This window comes from Archocentrus centrarchus, chromosome 7 (assembly GCF_007364275.1).
Source record: "Archocentrus centrarchus isolate MPI-CPG fArcCen1 chromosome 7, fArcCen1, whole genome shotgun sequence".
NCBI lineage: Eukaryota > Metazoa > Chordata > Actinopteri > Cichliformes > Cichlidae > Archocentrus > Archocentrus centrarchus.
The window spans coordinates 2,097,728-2,121,842 of NC_044352.1; the positions used below are offsets into that span (position 1 = coordinate 2,097,728).

At 42.3% G+C, this 24,115-nt stretch overlaps 1 protein-coding gene across 1 annotated transcript; it reads left to right on the forward strand.

Annotated features, from left to right (window-relative positions):
• The first annotated feature begins 5,101 nt into the window (after positions 1–5,101).
• Positions 5,102–16,815, forward strand: LOC115783101 (uncharacterized). The gene is made up of 5 exons (XM_030733752.1): positions 5,102–5,155; positions 9,770–10,108; positions 11,344–11,664; positions 12,611–12,840; positions 16,695–16,815. The coding sequence occupies exons 1-5, from the start codon at positions 5,116–5,118 to the stop codon at positions 16,716–16,718; spliced, it is 954 nt and encodes a 317-aa protein (XP_030589612.1). The 5' UTR covers positions 5,102–5,115; the 3' UTR covers positions 16,719–16,815.
• The last annotated feature ends 7,300 nt before the right edge of the window (positions 16,816–24,115 follow it).

Below are 24,115 nucleotides of genomic sequence, written 5' to 3' on the forward strand. Positions count from 1 at the left end.
ATTCCAGGGTGCACCTGCCTCTCACCCTATGGCAGCTGCCAGGATTCACCATGGCAACAGCTAAACAGCAGAACCTCAGATTTAGTGAAGTGAGAAAAATGACGGCATCCTTTAAATTGTAAATACTGCACATTAAATTAGAAACAGTTTTATTTAATCCTGCCATGAAGCTCAGCTACAAACCCACCAGATCAGCTGTTGGCTCAGGTGATGCCCTTAAACACCACATTAGCAAACCTCATACAGGACATGCTGTTTTAGGTTCCTTCAGTCTGCCACACCTCCACCCCAGCTCCTTCCCTTCATGCACGTCTGATGTAATAAATGTTGTGTTTGCTGTAGTTGTCGTCACACACAGAACAGCTTCACTCACATCGTCTCCAACATGATGGAGACCGTGGCAGGAATGAGAACTGATCCGTCACTGACTACAGTCAGAACTAAAGTAAGACTTTGATAACGACAGGTTTGGTTCAAAGAGTCAGATACTCGGAAAACTGACCCAAACTTTGAGTTCCATCGTTTCCTGAAAAACTCAAATTACCCGTCATCACAAACTCAGAAACTTTCCTTCAGACTTTCAGAGACGTCAAGAGAGAGAAATCAACATTTCTGCCGCTGACACAGAAACTCACCTTCAGCAACAACGATTTCAAACTGTCTGTATGATGATGAAGCTCCACCCACACCACACCTGTACTGTCCAGCTAAGAGAAGTGACAGGACAAAACGTACTTCCTGAATCACCCTGAGTCCCTGCGTGTTCCTTAATCAGGAAAAATTCAGTAGTCAGAGGCTGGATCACAATCATGGAGATGTTTAATACACACACACGTCACACGAAGTGTTACAGAGTACTCTGGATCAGACCTGTCAAAGCTGCCTAATACAGTCAGTCAGTGCAGCTTCACACAAGTCTGACTCTGCTCTCTATCTTAGTCCAACTTTTATACACAGGGTTCAACAACCCTGCTACAGAGTTACTGAAATATGGAAGATGTTCCCTTGTACGGTGGGGGACATGTAACATGATTATCAGTTCCTTCTTCTGCCCTTCACTGTCGCCGGTTAACGACCTCATCTGGGTCCTGCAGACACAAAACATCAGACCAAAACACACCTTCTTTTCCAGCAACTCATCTATCATATGATTTTCCTCCCTCCCTGCTATGCAGTCTTATTTCTGTCTCCTGTGCAGTGTTATTTCAACACCTTTACCCTATTGTGAAGATTAATGCTGTGATATGCTACTTGATGCTATAATTCTGTTTGAATTTTATGTCTACAGTGCAGGTTATTTACACTCCTTCCTTCAGGAGCCAAATGGGAGAAAGGCTTACTTGTGGTTCCTCGGATACTTAGAGTAGAATGGGAGGCAGAGCCTTCAGCTTTCAGGCCCCTCTTCTGTGGAACCAGCTCCCAGCTTGGATTCAGGAGACAGACACCCTCTCTATTTTTAAGATTAGGCTGAAAACTTTCCTTTATGATAAAGCTTATAGTTAGGACTGGATCAGGTGACCCTGAACCCTCCCTTAGTTATGCTGCTATAGGCCTAGGCTGCTGGGGGGTTCCCATGATGCACTGTTTCTTCTCATTCACCTTATTTACTTTGTTTATACTCCACTCTGCATTTAATCATTAATTGATATTAATCTCTGGCTCTCTTCCACAGCATGTCTTTTCTCCCTCCTCAGCAGATGACCCCCCCTCCCTGAGCCTGGTTCTGATGGAGGTTTCTTCCTGTTAAAGGGAGTTTTTCCTTCCCACTGTCACCAAGTGCTGCTCATAGGGGGTCGTTTTGACTGTTGGGTTTTCTCTGTATTATTGTAGGGTCTTTACCCACAATACAAAGCACCTTGAAAACCACACCCTCATTCTGGTGGAGATGCTCACATTGCCATCATGAGCAGCAGATGTGGACATGGTGAGAGAAAACAAGGCCATTAGGATCAAACAGACTGGGCGAGCTGTTGTGGAGGACAATGGGATTTTTTACAGTACCTCAGAGCAGGGATCCTCACATCCAGGCCTCGAGGTCCGGTGTCCTGCAGGTTTTAGATGTGTCTCTGCTTCAACACACCTGAGTCAAATATAGAAGTCATTAGCAGGACTCTGGAGAACTTGACTGCATATTGAGGAGGTAATTCAGCCATTTGACTCAGGCGTGTTGGATCAGGGACACATCTAAAAGCTGCAGGACACCGGACCTCAAGGCCTAGATTTGAGGATCCCTGCTCTAGAGGGTCCTGAAAAGACCTGCTCTTTCTATAAAAGAACTGCACAGGGTTCCAGCATAAGGAACAGTGAATGAGCTCAGACACCTGTAACATGTAAGGCTGTAGAGATGTTTTCTGTCTCAGCTACACTATTTCAGATGTTGTGAATATGAATATTCTTTCTGGATTTTACAGCGAGAGCTTGAGGCTGGTGACAATTTTGTGTATGTAGATGAGGCCGGATTTGACTTGAATAAAGTAAGGAGATGTGGCAGGAACATCACAGAGGGCTACAGTACATGTGCCAGGCCAGCATGGGGGCAACATCACAATGTGCGCTGCTATTGCTGAACATTGGGGTAATTCACCATGCTGCAGCCACTGGGCCCTACATCACAGACAGGCTTCTTCAGTTCTTCACAACGAGGGCCCTACAATGCCCTCATTCCCAAAATTAAAGGGTGATTAAGGGAGCCAACATGCCACTTTATGTGGTCATCTGGGATAATGGAAGTTTTCACCATTCCAAATGTGTGAGGGAACGGTTGGAAATCCTTGTTGGTCTGCCTGGTCTTAGAGTCCTGGTGCACAGCTCTATCAACCAAGAGTAGATGCTTTGGTCCTCTAGTGTTATTTCTGATGCCTTTCTGAGCTGTTCTCATGTACTGACTCGTGAATACTCAGCTTGGTTGCTACAGTGCCTGAGAGGAGCTTCCATGTTGTGGAGAGACAGGTAATTGACTGCTATCCTTCTTGATCAGGAGTGCTCTGCCAGTCTGGAGGAGTAGCTGCTATTAGCAACCCCCTGATTTGTGCTGCCAGGCAATCATGGAGTGCCATTAGCTTTTTCAGGCAGTAGGCATGGATCATGTCAGTTCCTGGTGCTGTCCAGCTTTTCGTTCCGGTGACTCGTGTTTGGATGTCTGCTGTGATGTGGACTGGCTCTTGCTCTGGGGGGTTGCTGTGGGCTGGTCTCAGGTCCAACAGTCACTTGACATTGGTGTTGTGTGACACTTCTTTCTCCCACATGTTCCTCCAGTATTGCTCAGATTCAGCTCTGGAGAAGTCTGCCCTTGTGTCATTCTTCCCTTTTGGTTGAGAGTTCACCCTGGATGGCTCTTTGGATAACAGGCAATATTTCACTTGGTGTCTCTTCAGCCGGGTGGCCACAGCTGTGAGCCTTCGTTTGGCAGTTTCTGGAGCCTCAGTTATGGACATGTTGTTGTTCCTAATTTTCATCTAGAACATGATGCCCTTCTGCACCTCAGTTCACTGACTAACATCCTTCTGGGCTTCCCTGATTTTGGCTTACAGCCTTCTTGTCCATGGAGGGCTTCCTCGACCTGCATCCTTGTTGTGGCAGTGGCGTATATGAGCTCACTGGCTTTCTGTGATAGTGGGAGCAGAATAATGTTCACATCTTCTCTGATGGGACTCAGTCAGTGAGCTTCAGGAGTTAAGCTCTTCATCCTGAAGACTCCTAAAAATCCTGGACTCGCATGTTCGTTTATGAAGGATAGCAGGACTCAGATATCTTCCCAAAAAACAAGTTTTATTACAATTCCACAGAGAAAGGTTGAGTACAGAGCTCCAGATCAGACTACAATCTCCCTTATCCACATACAGTTTCCATCAGTTCACGAAGTCTGATGCCTCTATCTTTCTCTGATCCAGCTTTTATTACAAATGTGTAACATATAGGAAGGGGTGTCGTCGCCAGCTGATTGGTTGCGGCTTTTGCTGTTGCTGGGTGCAGCTCCTCTTTCTGCCTCATTTCGCCTCTCGTGACTTCGTGCACGTCGGTCTCCTTTCTCGCCACCATGCCATGTTTGCTGCTTCTCTTTAACACCCATCAAAACGTGACATAGAGAACCAGAACAGCACCCTATTTCTGTCTATGGCAGTTTCCTGTTATTCGCTGCTTTAGCTGACACTTCTGCACTCTGACTGAACATTTAATACATATTTAGTTGCATACTTCTGCTATCTGAGTCCTCTGTGCACTCTCCTCTAAAGCTGAAGTGACTAAAGATGTCAGCCACACTATCTAAATGTGTAAATGCAATCTACTAATGCATGTTGCCACATATAAGTGTACATTTTGTTTCTGCAGCTTCCTCTAGATTCTATCTTCCTAAAATGAAGAATACATTCTGTATCATACCAGTTTGAGTAATACACTTTCATGTAATCCATAATCATAATTTTCTCCTCAAAACCAACCAGTCACAGCACACACAGATGACTGCCGGACGTTACTTCCTGTTCAAATCTAGGTTTTTTTCATTCCCACTGTGTGTGCTCATTAGGGGCGGTGTGTGTGTGTGTGTGTGTGTGTGTGTGTGTGTGTGTGTGTGTGTGTGTGTGTGTGTGTGTGTGTAGGGGGTGTCGTCTGATTGTTGGGGTTTTCTTTCCATTATTGATTCCAAAAACACATCCTTGCATGTTGTTAATTATCAGCACAGACTCAGTGTTTTTTAGGTTTAGGAAGTTTAGTTCCTTAATTTGCTTTTGCAGTTCTCAGCTGTGATTCATCCTGCAGGTTAAAACAAATGCTTCTCTGAAGAATGTTTAACAGACCTGTGAGATGCTGTGTTATTAAACAAAAGACCAGCACTGTTTTCTTATGGATTAGATGGATTTCTAGATGAAGACATAAAGCGCAGCTGGACACTGAAGACACTTAACTTCATATTTATTAAAAAAAAGAGCCTCAGAACAAGACGCCCACTCTGTCCTCAGTTTTATCAGTTCTGCATGCAGCGGAAGATACAAAGGAAGGAAATGTTAAATGAGGAAGTGATTCTTTTTTTAATGATACAGAGTTTAGGCAGACAGAGTGAACGAACTGAAGAGCTAAACGCAGTTCTCCCATCATTGAATCAGCATCAAATTCATAATGACTATCCTCCACATTCTGATCCTCTGCTTCTTATCAGGTGAGAACTGATGATCTGGATGTCTCTTTGATGCAGCACGCACTGCTTTTGGACATTTGCTGTTTGCATTTGTCAAAGTATTTGATGATTTTTTAAAAATGTTTTTTTTATTGTTCTCTGATGTATTCTGTGATATTTTCTTATAACCTTAATAAGATGCTCCTCACTAACTGTTGATGATACAGTCAGATATGAAATTTGCATGTTATCTGTTTTTGAGGGGTTCAGTTTCCTCTTTTTTCACTAACTGGTTGAGTAAACAGCTGCAGCGCTCTGACAGCAGTGCTGGCAGAAAGAGCTGGTTGTACTTGTGTAATAGTGACACAATATTTTAGATTTTTGGTCATAGTTTCAGATTTGATTGAATTTTCAGTGTCTTGTGTGCCATCATCATACATCATTGAAAAGTATACTGAGTTATGCAGATTATGCTGGGGCTTCCTGATGCAGTTGGGCGTAGGCTGTTGTGTGGTGTCCTTGAATGCACCAGCATGTGTGACAGGGCTTTGGGCTTTCACTGTTCATCAGAAGCTCTGAACAGATCAAGAAGAGTCTTATTGTCAGTGTGCTGCTTTTCACAGAGATGAGACACAAATGTTTAACAGAGGTGTGAAGTAATGAAGTACAAATACTTCATATGCTTATAGAATTTCAAGTGGCTGTACTTTATTTGAGTATTTCTTGTTCTGACTACTTTTTAATTTTCTCACATCTGTACACAAACATCTGTACTTTCTACCTGTTACATTTTCAGAACAGACTCGTTACTTTAGGTTTAACACATCAAACTGGTTTGAGCCTAAATGACACACAAAAGCCAATCTCATTGGTGTATCCTCCATCACTGATGCTTCTCACATACAGAGAGACGAAAGAGGCAAAAACATAGATGATCATTTGTAGCGCTGTACTCGGGTTCCGGTGTCGATAAGCTGTTATCACAGTCCTTCAGCAACTAGCTAGCACTACTGAGGAGGAGCCTAAATAGAGTAACATGTTAACATGTTGCAAACATGTTACATGTTCAGCAAACACACAAACTGTTTGTGTGCAGTTTGTCACACAGTGTGTCTGCGAGCTGAAGGTCCAGCTGCTGTTTCCTAGAATGAGAGAAGTTCACTCAGAGATGGAAGAACGAGGAAGCAGAGAGGTTAGATTTAAGGGAGTGGAGGGACGTTTAGTGCAGGATAAACAGGTTAGCTTGCTCAGGAATCTGTTTACAGCTGTCTCACTCCTGCAGCTGGACCAGGCTGCAAGCTGAGCTTTCTTACTTTGAGTACATTTCAGAGCCTGTTCTTTTTCACTTTTCCTTGAGTAAAGAAGTTACTGCAAACTTAGACAGAAACAGAGAGAAAGAGGAAGAAAAGGTTCACTTAAAGCAGCTTCAGCTTCCCGACTCAGAGAGAAAGAGGAAGGAGTGAAGAGGGAAAAGCTGTTTGGCAGATTCATGACTTTTTCTCCAGCAGACTGAAGTTGATCCAGTCCCTTGCAACTTCATAAAGCACATTTCAAGCAACAAAGTTGACCAATGCTGAATATTAAATAGTCACACAATGAGAACATAGTAAAATACAAAAGTTCAAAATGATGTTCATGTTCTCATCTTCTGCCTCTTAACAGATGAGAACTGAGCTGCAGCTCACACTGCTTTTGGACATCTAAATGTTGTTCACATATTTGAGCAAATATATTTTTATGCAGAATAATTCTTGACATTCTGTCAAGATCTGACATGATCTTGCTGTGTTGTGTGTGTTTTTGTCATGAAATGTACTTAATAAAGATGAGAAGCTGCAGCAACACCCCCGGAAGCCAGAAGCATCTAGAGAACGACCCAGGAGATCCGAGCTGTCTGCAGACCCCCCAAGAGTGCTTGTTCTATGTCCAACCATGGACTGTCTAATAAGCTTGATTTGGTCTATTTTGAAACATACTACAGTCTAATGCAGTGAATGTCAGTTGGTGGCCTGCAGGCCACACCCAGGCCGCCAGAGCTTTCTGGCCCCAGGAATATTACTGAATTCAGGAATAGCCTAGTGAAGAGGGAAAAGTTCCTATATCCATTTTTTAACTCAAATGAAACAATGCTCTCTGTGACGTAACATGTGCCACAGCCTGCTTTCAATAATAAATGACAATAAACTCTTGCTCTCATTTCACATTTCTATTATTGCTTCACATGCCCATTTTATCTATTGCCATTTTTAACAAATATCCTTGATTGGGCTTTTTTTCCCTTCTACACATAGCGCTCGGCTATGTTTAGAAAAAAAATCAGTGTTTGGGGGAAAAAATGTTTATTACATGTGTAAAAACTTCCTTTCTTTGTGACCTAGCTCAGAGGAGTCTTCATTAAATTAACTGGGCTTATATGAAAGCCCCCATTGAAATGCATTGGTTGCAGCAGTTGTGCTGACTGTAACAAAATAAGCAATTCATGAAGCTGAGGCCTGCACTGTGTAGCAGAGTGATGACTTATTCAGGTAATTTCAGTGTTGATCCTGGGTTTTCTGACCAGGGTAAATCACCACTGTACCTTCTGCTGTAAACCTAACCTGCTCCTGAACAGGTCAGGTATGAAATCACCACCTACTGACCAATCAGATATCAAGAAAATAGCATCACCAATCTCCTTCATCAGGCTGTGGGACAATTCAGTTCAGTTCACTTCAATTCAGTTTTATTTATATAGCGCCAAATCACAAGAAACAGTCACCTCAAGGCGCTTTGTATTGTGGGTAAAGACCCTACAATAATACAGAGAAAACCCAACAGTCTAAATGACCCCCTATGAGCAGCACTTGGTGACAGTGGGAAGGAAAAACTCCCTTTTAACAGGAAGAAACCTCCAGCAGAACCAGGCTCAGGGAGGGGGGGTCATCTGCTGTGTGTGTGTGTGTGTGTGGGGGGGGGGGGGGGGCAGAGATTAATAATAACTAATGATTAAATTAAGACTGGAGTATAAACAAAGTGAATGAAAAGAAACAGTGCATTATGTGAACCCCCCAGCAGACTAGGCCTATAGCAGCATAACTAAGGGGGGGGGTTCAGGGTCACCTGATCCAGCCCTAACTATAAGCTTGATCATAAAGGAAAGTTTTAAGCCTAATCTTAAAAATAGAGAGGGTGTCTGTCTCCTGAATCCAAGCTGGGAGCTGGTTCCACAGAAGAGGGGCCTGAAAGCTGAAGGCTCTGCCTCCCATTCTACTCTTAAGTATCCGAGGAACCACAAGTAAGCCAGCAGTCTGAGAGAGAAGTGCTCTTTTGGGGTGATATGGGACTATGAGGTCTTTGAGATAAGATGGGGCCTGATTATTCAAGACCTTGTATGTGAGGAGAAGGATTTTAACTTCTATTCTAGATTTAACAGGGAGCCAATGAAGAGAAGCCAATATGGGAGAAATCTGCTCTCTCTTTCTAGTCCCTGTCAGTACTCTAGCTGCAGCATTTTGGATCAGCTGAAGGCTTTTCAGGGAGCTTTTAGGACAGCCTGATAATAATGAATTACAATAATCCAGCCTAGAAGTAATAAATGCATGAATTAGCTTTTCAGCATCACTCTGAGAAAGGATGTTTCTAATTTTAGAAATATTGCACAAATGCAAAAAAGCGGTCCTACATATTTGTTTAATATGTGCATTGAAGGACATATCCTGGTCAAAAATGACTCCAAGATTTCTCACAGTGTTACTGGAGGCCAAAGTAATGCCATCCAGAGTAAGTATCTGGTTAGACACCATGTTTCTAAGATTTGTGGGTCCGAGAACAAGAATTTCAGTTTTATCTGAATTTAGAAGCAGGAAATTAGAGGTCATCCAGGCCTTAATGTCTTTAAGACATTCCTGCAGTTTAACTAACTGATGTGTGTCATCTGGCTTCATGCACATTAATGGGACAATAAAGGGACAGGACCCTTTAATGCAGGGCTCTTTAACTCCAGGCCTTGAGAACCTCTGCCCTGCAGGTTTTAGATGTGTCTTTGCTTCAACACACCTGAGTCACATATAGAAGTCATTAGCAGGACTCCGGAGAACTTGACTGCATACTGAGGAGGTAATTCAGCCATTTGATTCAGGTGTGTTGGATCAGGGACACATCTAAAAGCTGCAGGACAGGTGCTCTCGAGGCCTGCAGTTGAAGAGCCCTGATTAATGTTTAAGTGGATCCAGTTTAAAGTTTCTGATGTGTAGCCGTCACCTTAGAAATAAACACCAGCACTGAGAGCGACTCAGTAATAAAATTATTAACTGGGATTAAAATGGTTATTTTACTGCTCTGTGTGCTAAATCACCAGATTAATGATTTGCTGCAGCAAATTTTAATGGTATATTTTTTATGTTCTTTATAGATTTGATAATTCTGTAGAATAGAGTCATTATTATCATTAATACTTATAAGGATCATTTTCTGTAGAAGAAAAGTTATATGACCAGTGAAACACCCTTTTTGATTGGTCAGATACAGATACAGCCAACCCCACCCGTGAGCGCACCCGGGAAACCCTGGGCCACCTTGATGAGTTGATGGTTGATAGTTGGGTGTGTTGAACTTTGTAATATTGGATTCACATAGAAAGTCCTGATCATCAGTATTTACTATCTATCTGTCCAACAGATGCAGCCAGGTTTGCCAAAGCAGGCATTTGGGTTGGACCTGAAGGAGGAAATTTATCACTTTACAGCCACTTCACTCGATCTGGAAGCACAAAGTTCTTCTGTAAGAAGAAATGTGAGCGAACAGAAGATATTCTCTTAAAAACAGATGGAACCACAGCTCAGAGCGGCAGATACAGCATTGAATACAAAGAAGGATCTTCAGGATCTTCAGGAAGAGGGAGGCTGTCTTTTACCATCACACATATGACAGCCTCTGACTCAGGAATGTACCGGTTTGGTTTGGGCAACTCTTCTGCTCCAGATTCATACTCTAACTTTAACGTCAGAGTTTCAAATGGTGAGTTTATGCAAAAAGTCAATAAAGTCAAAATTTTAACACATCCACCAACTCTCATAGAGCCATAAAATCCCTGCCTAATAAAGACCACTTTTAGCTCAGGCTGTTTAATCCTTTATTACATAATTCATAGAGTACACTAACTTGAAGTCAATACATAACTATATTGATCAGGCATAACATAAAGACCACTGACAAGTGAAGTGAAAAAATGGGTGAGCGTAAAGATCTGAGTGAGTTTGATGGGGGCCTGTGAAGGTCCAGGTGATGGTTAGATGATTGAGTCAGAGCATCTCCAAAACTGTGGGGTGTTCTCAGTCTGCAGTGATCAGTCTAACAAAAGTGAGCAAAGGAAGGAACAGCAGTGAATCAGTGACAGGGTCATGGGTGGCAGAGGGTTACAGGTGAGGAGAGAAGGCTGGCCTGTGTGGTCCCAACCAACAGACGAGCTGCTGGCGCTCACAATGACAATAAAGTTAATACTGGTTGTGATAGAAAGGACTCAGAATACACAGAGCAGCAGAGTTTGTTGCATAACAGGCTGCATAGCTGCAGATTAGTCAGGACATGTGAGCATCAGAAGTGGACCATGGAGCAATGAAAGAAGGTGTCCTGGTCTGATGAGTCACATTTTCTTTTTTATCACATTGCTGGCCAGGTGCATGTGCGCCACTTACCTGGAGAACACCTGGCACCAGGAAGAAGGCAAGCTGGAGGAGGCAGTGTGAAGCTTTGGACAATGTTCTGCTGGGAAACCTTGGGTCCTGCAATCCATGTGGATGTTTGACATGTACCACCTACCTCAGCATTGTTGCAGAGGACCCTTTCATGGAAACGGTATTCCCTGATGGCTGTGGCCTCTTTCAGCAGGATAATGCTCCCTGCCACAAAGCAAACATGGTTCATGGTTTGAGGAGCACAACAACAAGTCCAAACCATGGAAGCCCCACCTCACAACTTACAGGACTTAAAATATCTGCTGCTCACATCTTGGTGCAGATACCAGAGCACACCTTCGGGGGTCTAGTGGAGACCATGCCTCAATGGGTCAGGGCTGTTTTGGCAGCAAAATACAACATTAGGCAGGTGGTCATGATGTTATGCTTGATCGTATACCATAACAGGTTAGATCTGTTAGATCTGTGTTATTATAATATAGGAAATGTTCTCATTAAAATGCAACAGCTGACAGGAAGTACAGGCAGTAATTAAAGAGTGTTTTTCTATTTTTACAGACTTTCATAAAAAATCTGGATTCATCCGTGCAGAAACTGAAGGAAAACAAATACAATTTGGATGTGCCAATGGCAAACATGGAACGAGGAAGTTCCTTTGTAAGAATCCATGTAACAATGAAGGGAACGTTCTCATTGACACAACCAATGAGAAAGCTGAGAATGGCAGATACAGAATTGAATACAGAGCAGGATCTGCATTTGGACTGTACGCAGCTATCACACAGCTGACCGAGGCTGATACTGGACAATACAGATGTGGTTATGGCAACCCTCTGACTCCAGATTCATACATGACTGAAGATATTGTTGTCATAGGTGGTAAGTTTCTTTTATAAATCATAAATCATGTTCAGTCTGTAGCTCATTGTTAAAAATATAATACACCCTAGAAATGAAGATGAAGTTGAAATTCAGTGTAAAGATGACAGAAAAATCTCACCACAGCTGGGACGGAGTTCAGCGGGGGTCACAGGGGTGTTCACTATATTAAAGATTTTTTGAATGATTATAAATTGCTTTCTTTTTCTGATATCAAAAATGCATTCAGTCTGCCAGATTCCTCCTCTTTCTTTCCTTCTGGTTAAGATCAGTGCTAAAGGCACGTGGTGCCCCTCGGTAAAGCCCTTTACCCACCCACCCAATTCCTAAATTATTTTGGTCAACATTGAAATCACAATTATTTAATACAATTACTCATTGACTTTGTAAACACTGCATTTATTGAACTTAAAGTGAATAGCCTGAAATCCAGTGCACCTCTACAATCTGTGAACCCTACAACGTAACCATGACGAGAGCTGCACATCAGGTTACATCGTAGGCTCCGGCGTAGGTTATGTCGTAGGGTTCAAAGATGGGATTTCTGGTTACGTATGTAGGACTGATGCAGCAGTTTAAATCAGGCCTTATTCAGGCTTAATGGCAACATTGCTTTCTATTAAGTCCTTGACCCTTTTCTTTTGGATGTTGTCTATATGGAGCTTTCAACAGCTTGAATGAATGGTGCTCCAGAGAAAACATTGAATACTTGGTGCAGTACTGCTGAATCTTTGAAGGACATGCTGCATGTTTAAATCCTACAGGCTTAAACCTCTGGGCTCAGGGGGTTTGTGGCTGGCTTGAAATAATACTATGCTGATTTACTTCATTACAATATTCAGTGCAGTATTTTGTGTTTGATCAGTGTTGTCAACATGATTTATCAGTATACTATATTTGTCTTGTCAGTATTGATTTCATATTGTTTCGTGTTTACCGTTCATAGATTCAAACCCAGCAGCCTCCACACCACCAACAACACAGACTCAAAGTTTCACTTCCGGAAGCTCCAAACGTTCTTCAGATTGTCCTGACTCCTCGTTGTTTCTGGCTGTGCGTCTGTCCTTGGTTGGTGTTTTGCTGTTGTCTGTTTTTCTGCTGCTCATGTACATTTGTAAGATCAGGAGGAATGCTGGACTGAACACCAGAGAAAATCCAGACGACACAAACATGGAGGTGATGGTCTTTAACTTGTTTTGTCCCTGTTTATACATGTGTTTCAGGTTTGGTTTTATTATAGTGTTCATGTGAACTGTCCCAAAGAAATTTAATGACCATGACACAAAATGAACTAATTGATTGGACTGGCTGGGAAAAGAGATCGAGCTGGAAAGGATGTGCGGCAGGTTGGTTAATTAAGGATAGAGATGGAAATGTCCTAATGAGTGAAGAGAGTGTATTGAGAAGATGGAAGGAGTGCTTTGAGGAGCTGATGGATGTAAAAGTTGACAGAGACATTTTGAAGGACAGATGGAGGAAAATGAAGGAATCAGGAAAAGTAGACAGTTAATGAGGAAATGAGGGCAGCTATTAAGAGCAGTGGCGGTTTCTGATATGGGCGACATGGGCAGCCGCCCAGGGCGGCATTTCATCTAGGGCGGCATGACCGCCCCCCTCCCCCCAACGCATTGCGATCGCCGCAGCAACGCCTACCGCACTACTCCACTTGTGGGATAATGGGCGCCCTCTATTTGCTGTGTATTGCATGTAGCTTTCTGCCATGGTCAGACAGGTTGTAACAGAAGAAAAAGGGCAGGCGGGGGATTCTCTCTCTGTCTCGCTGTCACTGCTTCACTCGATCGTCACACACACAGCGCTGCCCCGCCCCCTTCTCCTCTCAGCCTGGGGTGCGAGTCGAGTGAAGCAGTGATGGCGTGAGAGTGAGACTGTCAGCCGGGTTCATTCATTCATGCCTGTACAGTTTGGGCCTGGTTACAGCCAACAGTAACCGCTGAATTATAAATAAAGGCGACTTTTGCTGGCAGTCTCTTGCCAAACCTTTCATCCTCACGGACACTGCCATATCAAGAATAACGCGAAGTGTATGTCCTAATATTGAAAAGTTTTGCGAGATCTCGCAAAAGTAACTCAGGATCTCGCAAAACTTTTGCGAGATATGCAAAACTGACTCTTTTTTTTTTTTTTTCCTCCCATGTTCCACAGAATGAATCTGTGCGTCTAATAAAATTAGATGCACACAACTGATAGAACACAAAGCCAATTTCATTTATAATACTGTAAATATGGTCATTAAATCACAGTATTTGTGTGAACCCGAATCCTGATAAAAAAAATAACACAAATACGAATCTAGACAGTTTGGACAAATGTTGGTGGATGGCGCAGTGTTGCCAGATTGGGCAGCTTGTGAACACATTGGGGTGGAATATTATATAGATATTTCTATATAATTATAAAATTATATAGATATATAATTTTACAATAAAAACTTCCTAAAAACCTACCAAATATGGTGAAAAGCAGCCAAAATTTTAACAAGTTACCCAAAGCTTGTATATTTAAATATATATCACACCTGGTGCTATTAACATGAGTTTCAGTGGAGGTTTTGTTGTGTTGGGCTGGCAACTGTCAGTCAGATCTGACAACCCTGGGGATGGGCGGTGGTGGTGGCGAATTGTGGCAGATGGAAGGGAAAAGGTCAAAGCCATCAGGTGCACAGTTTAGGAAAAAGAGAAAAGAAGAAGAGGAGAAACAAGCAAAGATAAAGGTAAGCAGAAGCTGTGTAATATTTCAGTTTCTTCCATGTTTTTTCAAATAAAAATTTAAAAGAAATTCTGAGTGTGCCTGTGATGGTGGGGGGACCTTCTGTTAAAGCCTGTCTGTCAGACCATGGCAGAAAGCTACATACACCACACAGCAGTCGCTCATTACCCCCCCAAGTGTAGTAGTGCGGCGATCGCTATTGTGTGTGTGTGTGTGTGTGTGTGGGGGGGCGGGGGGGGGGGGGGGGGCGGGAATGCTCGCCCAGGGCGCCAAACAGGCTAGGACCGCCACTGATTAAGAGGATGGAAAGTAGAGAAGCAGCTGGTCCAGATGACACACCTGTGGAGGTATGGAGATGTCTAGGAGAGAGGGCAGTGGACCTTTGGACTAGATTGTTTAACACAATCCTGGAGAGTGAAAGGATGCCTGAGATGTGGAGAAGAAGTTTACTAGTACTAATTTTCAAGGCCATGGGTGATGTGGAGAGCTGTAGAAAAACAGAGGGATGAAGTTGATGAGCCATACCATGAAGATATGGGAAAGAGTGATCAGGAGACATGATGGTGAGAAAGAGCACTACAGATGTGATGTTTGCTTTGAGAGCGTTGATGGAGAAGTTAGAGAAGGTCAGAAGGAGCTTCACTGTGTCTTTGTGGATCCAGAGAAAGCAGATGATAGGATGCTGAGAGAGGAACTGTGGTACTCTATGAGACAGGCAGGAGTGGCAGAGAAGGATGTGAGGGTGGTGCAGGACATGTATCAGGACAGTGACAGTGGGGAGGTGTGAAGTAAAAGTGAGGGTTCAGTGTGGGGGTGGGAGCACATCACGGATCTGCTCTGAGCTCCTTCTTGTTTGCAGTGGTGATGGACAGACAGGAGTCTCTGTGGACTGATGATATTGTGACATGTGGTGAGGGTAGGAATCAGCTGGAACAGAGCCGGAGAGGTGGAGGTATGCAGTGGAGAGAAGTCAGTAAAAGAAAGACACAATACACGTGTCACTGAGAGGAAGACAGGTGGGAGGATGAACATGCAAGAGGACCTGGGGTCATCATCCAAAACAACAGACAGATAAGAGGTGAAGAAGAGAGTGCAGGCAGGGTGGAGGGGTCGGGGGTGATCTGTGACAGAAGGACAGCAGCCAGTAAGACCTGCTGAGATGGTTTGGACACAAAGAAGGCCGAAGAGAACAAACGTGTTTTAAAATTATTACATAGGACAGAAACATTTTATATAATTATTCAGGTGTTCTGGCACAATGAAGTACACTTTACCACATGTTCTGAGGTTATTCTGCTGTTATTAATAGGGCTGTGAATCTTTGGGAATCCCACGATTCGATTCAGAATCGATTCTTGGGGTCACGATTCAATTTTTTTCCAATTCTTTCAAATCCAAACGATTCGATTAAAAAAACGATTATTTTCCGATTCAAAAACGATTCTTGATTCAAAACGATTCTCAGGATCTACTCCGGTCTGCTGGCATGAAAGCAGAGTACATTTATAAAGATTTTATAATTATAAAGGTTTTATCATGAATGAATGAATTATTTAATCATGAATTTGAAGCCGTCTCTCTCCACTGCGCTGTATGGTCGCAGGTCTTTTGCGATGAAACAAGCGATGGATTTTGTTATCTTCTTTGCCCGTTCACAATTGAGTGGCAGTTTTTTAAAGTGGTGAAGCGTGCGCTGGGTGATGTCTTTCCAGGTGAGAACGGGGATTTGAAGTATTCCCGAAATACTTTACCGTTACAGTCTCTGCAAATCGCGTGAGTCGTGTCATGCCCTTTCTTACCCGGGTTGACGGTAAAACCCAAAGTGTTTCCAAATGGTTGCTTTCAAAGACCGCGGAGGCGGTTGGATTTCTTTTTCTTCATCCTCCATAATTTAGCGGCGCAACAACAAACACCGTAACACAACACTACACACCCCCCTGTAGCCTACTAGGCCACGCTGCTTCCTTGTTTTGCCTAGCACTATGGTGGCTGAGAAGGCACACCCTCACCCGAAAAAAAAATCGATTTTTTGAAAATGAGAATCGATTCTGAGTCGTTCAATGTTAGAAACGCGATTCGAGCTCAAATCGATTTTTTCCTGCACCCCTAGTTATTAAATTAAACGAAAGAACATCAAGATCTCCCTCTGTTAGAGCATCCAACGCAGTCATGTTCTGATCTCCATTTTTTCTGTTGTTGTATCAGATTTGATACTTTGTGGTTCTTACTTTTAAAGTTCATCTACATGAAGCTGTGATTCTACATGAAAATATCAAATACACATTTTTTTTTTCTATTTTCAGTTATCGGCTACATACGAGAACTAGGGTCCAACCTCCAAACAAGAAGACTCCAGAAGTGCCAAGAACAAACCTACTCTGTAGTTATAAAGACACACATGCACACACACGCACGCACACCTCCATCAGTGTGGAGGTGTACTTAGAGGCGGGGGTCTGCTGTATTTTAGTTTGCAGATAGGTGAGAATATATTTAATAAGTCCGCTTGAGGAAATTTGGAATATTGAAGTGCTTCATTGTTGTTTCTGCTACTTTGTGAATGTATTCCTGCTGAATATTTGCATGATTATTTACATATTTGGAAATGTTTTTTGTATGAAGTCTGATGTAGGTACCTTTTATTTTATAACCTTTTACCAAGTTTATATCAAGTTATATCGGCTCTGTCTGTACTTCATCTGTATTTATGATCTTGAATTAAATAATTTTAAATTAATCTGTGCTCACAGTTTATTATCTTTCCCACCAACAGATGGAGGGCAGTCCTGTGTGTCTGTCTGTCTGTCAGCAATATAACTCAAAGGGTTTGAACCAAAACTGATGAAACTTTGTGGAAATATTTCTTAGGTCATGTGATTTCATTTTTAAGGTCAAAGGTCACTTTTTTTTTTTTTTTTTTTTAAGCCCAGCTCTCATCATGGCACAATTTTAAAATGAATTTCTCAGTGAATTTTTCATCTATCACCATGACATTTGGTAGTAAGGCCTAAATAATTACTGTTGTAATACTCACATAAATACAAAGTGAACTACAACCCAACAAAAATCACACACACATAATTCATAGCTCTGCAAATATTTGGGTTTTTTTGTTTTTTATTTTCATGTAGTTTTTCGAGGATGATATCAGGGTCCATAAACTGAATCAAATATATCCAAACTGTATATGCATCATCTGTTCATGTGGATCCAATTTTTAAAATATAAAATGATATTTTACAGGTTTTTTTTTTTTTTTGCATTTTTTGGCCACAGCAGCTTTTATGGGCAGTGGAGAGAGACAGGAAATGGGGGAGAGATACAGGGGAAGACACGCGGGGAAATTGGCGAAGGGCCAAGACGCAAACCCGTGCCGCCCACACCGCAACGCAACGCGGCATGCGTACGTGGTCGCCGGCTTCACCACTAAGCCACCCAGGCGCCCATATTTTACAGCTTTTAAAAAGCCAATAAAATGTCTTTTTGTGATATCTTTGTGATCTATTATAAATCCCTAATTTATGGAGTATGACAGCACTGGGTGGGATTTTTGGCTGCAAAGTATCAGCACACAGAAAATTTGGGATGGGGGAGGAATGCACTCTGCTGGGTGCCCTTCTAGTCTTCTTAATTCCCCTGAGTTTCAGTTTTCCAGGCTTCCTGTGTTCCCTGTGTTTTCTCGTTAAGTCCCCGTCATTGGATTAGATATTTCCTTGTTTAATTACTTCCTGTTTTATTTTGTTAGGCTCTTGTGTGCTGTGTTTGGTGTTGCTTCCACCCTGTCTCATTAGTTTGGTTCTGTTCACAGGTGTCTTGTTTTCTCCCCAGCTGTGTCCTCTTTCCCCTAATTACATGTGTTTTTAAACCCTCAGTTTTCCTTAGTTCCTTGTTGTGGGAAGATCAATTGCAACTGCTTTCAGGGATGGCTGCCCAGCTGGCAGAGGCAACTGTTGGCTCAGGAAGTGAAATGAGAGCAGAGGTAGATGGTGGGAGAGGTGAAGATGGCTGGGGTAGAGCTCAAGTAAGTTCAAAAGTAGGCAAAACTGGGAAAAGTGACAAGAGCAAAGTGATCCCTGCTGCACTGCTGTGGCTACTGCTGTGTTTCAGTTTGGATGATGATTTTGATTTTTCAGTTTTCTGTCACATGTGAGATCTCAGCTCCAACCTTCACACATGAGCCTGCCTATGAAAGCCTCGATCCAAGCAGCAGCAGCAGCAAACCTACTGCAAGTGAAAGTGAGCAGCAGTGATCTGGATCTTGGTTTTTGCAGCTGGTTATGTTGCAGCAAAGCTTTTGACTTCAGTAATCAATATATTCGTTAATGTTATCATGAGATGGTGACTTTTTACACATCAGTGAAATTTGTCTTTATTTTATGGCAAATGAATTAAACTTAAAGAGAAACAAATACAGAAGGAATAATTATACAAAAATTCATAATTTTTATATTAAATTTTGATTGTCATGGTGTTAAACATGCACACATGTATACAGTATACTCAGTTGTTGCAACTTAACACATTTTGACCAAATGTGTTTGCACTGCATGTGTCTGTAGGGATGTGACTACTGTGCAAACAATTACACAATTATTTGCATTATAAAAGGGTTAAGAAAAATATCTAACCTTCTCATGTTCACATGTGCTGCAATCAGCTGACTTCAGTTCTGGGGGGTTGAAGTAGCAGCACAGCTCTTTAGGAGTGGAATGAAACACTGTTTGTTTTTGGGTTTTTTTGTTTGTTTGTTTTTGGGTTGTTTTTTTTTTTTTGTTCTGTTTATTGCATAAAAAGGCAAGAACATCTTTCTGTTTTCTGCGGGGGCAGCAGTCTGAGCAGAGACGCACAGACCTCCTCACGCCTGGCCGCCTCCTACAGCTCCTCTGAGGAGATACTGAGACGTTCCCAATCCAGCTGAGAGAAATGATCTCTCGGCGTGTCCTGTGTCTGCTCCAGGAACTTCTCCAGGTAGGACCTGGGCCGGACCTCGCTCATGAACCCCGAGATTCTTTAACTCGTCCTTTTATTGAGTGAGCACTCCACTCTTTTCCATCTGAGGACCATGGTCTCAGACTTGGAGGCGCTGATTCTCGTTGTGTACTCAGCTGCAAACTGTCCTAGTGCACCCTGGAGGCTGCAGAGGTTTGTCAACCAGGACAACCCTACAGCATCCTGCAAGAGCCACATTCAGCATAACTTTGAAGCTGGCTTTGTGTTAAAACTGAGAGAAATCATCAATCATGTGACAGCACATCTCAGGCCTGAGAGGTTAACAGAATGAGTATTTACAATATAAACATAATGCAGAATATTTGGCGCCCAGACTGTCAGGATGAGCATTTTCTTATTGAAGCTACAAATGCAGGATGGATCAGAATGAGGGGAGAGGGCAGCGTTACACTTTTACACTCATGCAGTCAGTCTGTACTTGTCATTTTTGGTGGAATATATGATATGGCAGCACAGCTCTCACTGCACACAAACCGCACAAACAGTTGCTCATTCCAGCCGTGGGAGGCCACAGCAACCAGAACTGGGCCCAGCCTCTCACACATCTGGACTAGGACCAGTCGAAAGTCGGGGGTGATGAGGTCAACAGCCTATGAGTCGGTCCAAGTCACCGTGGCAACCACCTGAGAAGCAAGCAGATGAAACTGTGACTGCCATCAATGACGGTCCTCACACACATCCCTCTGGCTTCTTTTTAATGATACTTCTTCCTTCCTGCTGTAACCTGCTCATCATCTGAGGATGGACCTTAGTCCTGAACACAGACCATCAGGACACATCTCACTCACTCAGGAGAAGGACTGCGAATCTAAACTCAACTGTTTGGCAATTCAGCACGTTTTTAAAGTTGAACTAAAAATCTGGATTTTCTTCAAGAATGTGACATCAGTGGATGATTGGATACGTTTCTGTTTAATGTGGTGGAGGAAACTCGTCTGTTACATTCACTTTGTTACTGTTTGGTTTCCACAAGCTTTTTGTTTCAGTAAATGAGAACTTCTTCAGGGACAATCAACACAATTTATATGAAACACACAACCTTCATATCTAATTAGTCCAGATCATGGTGTTGAAGGCTGGAGCCTCTGCTTCATATTTGGACTCAACAGCTCTGCGTTTATGAGCGGCTTCATTGCAAGTTAGAGAGAGAAAAAGAAACTAAAACTAATAAAAATATTAAAATGAATCATGGTGTATATCAGCACTAAAATTTGAAGCACAACTATCCTCAGACTTTTAGCCCTTCAAGCATGCTAGTATCATTAACTGTGTAGGAGCAGTCAGTGTGATTGCTTTCAATGAGGAAGCTACTTAATGAAAGATAATTCATTCATATAATATTCAGTAACAGGTGACTGTATTTGTGTGTGTGTGTGTGTGTGTGTGTGTGTGTGATGTACTGGGACACAGCTGCTCCCCTCTCTGATGCACAGGTGCAGTTTGCAGTGCAGGTGCACATCACCTGGGCCCTATTCCAGGAAGCAGGTTTAGCTACAGCTTTGGGTTTGTTAACGCTAAAATGAGGAAATTCAGGTTTTCGGTTCCAAAAAGAGCTAACTCCAACTCTGAGTCAGTTACCATGGTAACAGGTACCATGTTTCTACAAGCTCTGAAATCCCAGTTAGACGTTAGTTTATTTTTGTAACATGAAGCTTTTACAGTCGTTCACTCGTCAACAGGCTGTAAGGACGGAGACAGCGATGATGTCACGGATTTATAATGAGGCAGCTGCAGCTGTCAGACTGTCTGTCAGTTCCTCTGAAACATTTACTGTAGTTACTGCAGCATCACTGTTACATCACACTGATCTGGATGAAGCTGCTGACACAGAACACACTGATCAGTGATCAATGATTGATCATTGGTTGTGTTGGAAGAGCTCAGTGATGGAAAAATGTCTGATCCTGGAGATGATGGGAATGTTTGAGTGAAGATGAGGCTGAAATGATTTGAAGACTTCCAAACTGAACTAAATGGATTTAAAGTGACTGAAATCAACATTTACAAAGTTCTGGAGTCTGAAATTCAGAGTGTGAATCTCCACATATTTTCGTTGAAAATCACCTAAATCATTGATCATCGGCTCTATAACGGATCAGCAAACTGTGTCCGAGTCCACCTGCACAGCAGGAGGATCCAAACGGATCAGGATCAGGGATTCAGACCGGATAAGGTCCAGATCCACTTCAGGCTCTAGTCATTTCCCAACTCATCCAGTCCGGATGTGTTCATAATGGATTCATTTTCCCAACACGATCTGCATTCTTTAATTGAAATGTCTCATCCTCCCAAAATGTACTGAAATATTTAAAACCTATAAAGCTGAGACATTTCTGAGAACATGAAGCTGTGACTGACCTCTGACCTTTAACAGTAACTCAGTGAGACATCTCTGCTGTGGCTGTCAGAGAGCCATCATCTATCAGTGAAGCTGATCTCAGATCAGATTAGAAACAAACTTGAAACACTGAAATAATTTTTCTCTAAATCTAATTTTTATCCAGTAGTGACAGAAATAATGAAATTCTCCATTAAAAATGAATAAAGTGAGGTTGTTATTCCATCCATAGATTCCATTTTTACTCAATAACTATTTAAACAATTAGATGTTCATAAACTGAACTCTCAAAAACTAAACTGACAAACTGTAGCAAAAACTGTTTTTATTAAGTAACAAACTGACCTGAGGTCAGGGTGCTAACTCAGGGTGAACATAGAGTTGAATGAAATAACCGATCAGCTGTTCTGGAACAGGAAACTCAGTTGCCGATCTCAGAGTTGATCAACTCAGAGTATGTTTTTAAACTCGGACTTTGTTGAACCTGCTTCCTGGAATAGGGCCCTGGAAGATAAAGATATTTCATCTAACTCACTAGAAAAGCCAGAGACGGAAAAATTGATTGTGTGGAGAACACCGCCCTCTGGAGGTCAGAAAGCAAAACTACAACCATGAATTCAAATTTGTTACCTGATCAAGACGTGAGCTTATAGAATCAGAATCAGAATCAGAATCAGAATCTTTATTGTCATTGTACACAGAAGTTGCACAACGAAATTTAAAATGCATTCCTTTCTAGGTGCCTCAGACAATAAATAATAAAATAATAAAAATATGAGTGATAAAAATGATTACTAAAATACAGTGCACAATAGTAAATTAACAGACGAATCTAGCCCCAATACACACCAACGCACGCACACAGTCAGCACCACCACCCCACATCACTGTCCAAACCACACAGAGTTCAGTTCAATGATAGCCCTGGCATAAAAGCTGTTCCTCAGTCTGTTTGTTCTGGCCTTCATTGTCCTGAAACGTCTGCCTGATGGCAGTAGCTGAAACAAGGAGTGTCCAGGGTGTGTATACTGTGTGTATAATTTGTCTCTTTGTAGTTACTTTACTGTCACCAAACTGGCTAAAAAACTACTTTTTATGTATTTTTACTCATTTGTCTGAGCAGTGTGATGGCATTTATGGAGAGTGCAACCCAGGGTTTTTTTTTTTGTTACGAGCTACAGGTGAACCCTGAAACCATCACATTCAGGCAATCATTTTGGGACGCATCCAAACTACAGGACAGAGTAAAATCTTCCAGCTGGACATTTCTGCCTCTGCTGTCCTGCATTTGTTCCTTTCCTCCTGTGAATATTACACCTAAGACGTCGGGAATATCTGCTCCCTTTGACATCATACAGAGGACAGAGTAAAGAAACTGTCTGAAACAGAGATTTTAGAGCAGTCTGAAGCCTGAGCTCTGGCTCACATACTCTGACCTCATTATTTGAACCTTTGACCATGTTTAATGGGAACATCCACTATTGACAATGTACAGTGATCTAACTTTGCTGTAAATACAGCTGTTAACATCGACCTCCACCTGGGTGGATCTAAAAAATCTTTATTTTTTTTTTTTTTGTTGATTAGTCAGAGATGCTTTTGTTTGTCAGCAATAAGCCAGGCTGCCATGCTTATTTTTGTTTTATTAGAGAGAAGATGATTTCTCCTGGCATCCCTGGGATGGAAAACAACAACAAACAAAAATGGCCACAGAATAAAAACAAGATTTGGGGAAAAAAAAAAAAAAAAAAAACGGCTGAAAAAAAGTGATTAAAAAAATGAGAGCAAGAAGATGTTAAACAACAATGAATAGGAGGGCGTGGCTTACTACATAGCCCCGCCGGTCACCGTTAAACCCCACTCCATCCAGGCTGCAGTTAGACTCCAGTTGGTGTCCTTCACCAACAGCAGTAAAACTCATGAACAACAGGAAGAAGTGGTGAAAATCACCGGAAAGAAGAAGAGGGAGAAACTTCACAAAGTGAACAGGTGGGACTTTACCTTCAGATGCTGTTCTTCACAATTCAAGAGAAAATCGTCTGTGTGTGATTTCTTCTAGACCAATGTGGGCAAAATTTTTTGTTCTGGGGCCACATTGACTTTTTGAAATGGGTTGGGCCAGCAGGTGCATGTATATCAAACATAAACATGTTTTTCCAGTGCATCACAGTCTGGTGTTAGTTTTGTTGTAGCAATTCTCAGAATCCTCAACATCAGTCATAATTATGATATGATTTGGACAATTTTGCACCAATCTTTGGCGGGCCGGATTTAAAACACCAACAGGCCGGGTGTGGCCCACAGGCCGTATCTGCCAGTTGTCAGATACCCAGCTGGGATAATAAGCTGGCCAAAGGAGGAGAAGGAAGCCACTGA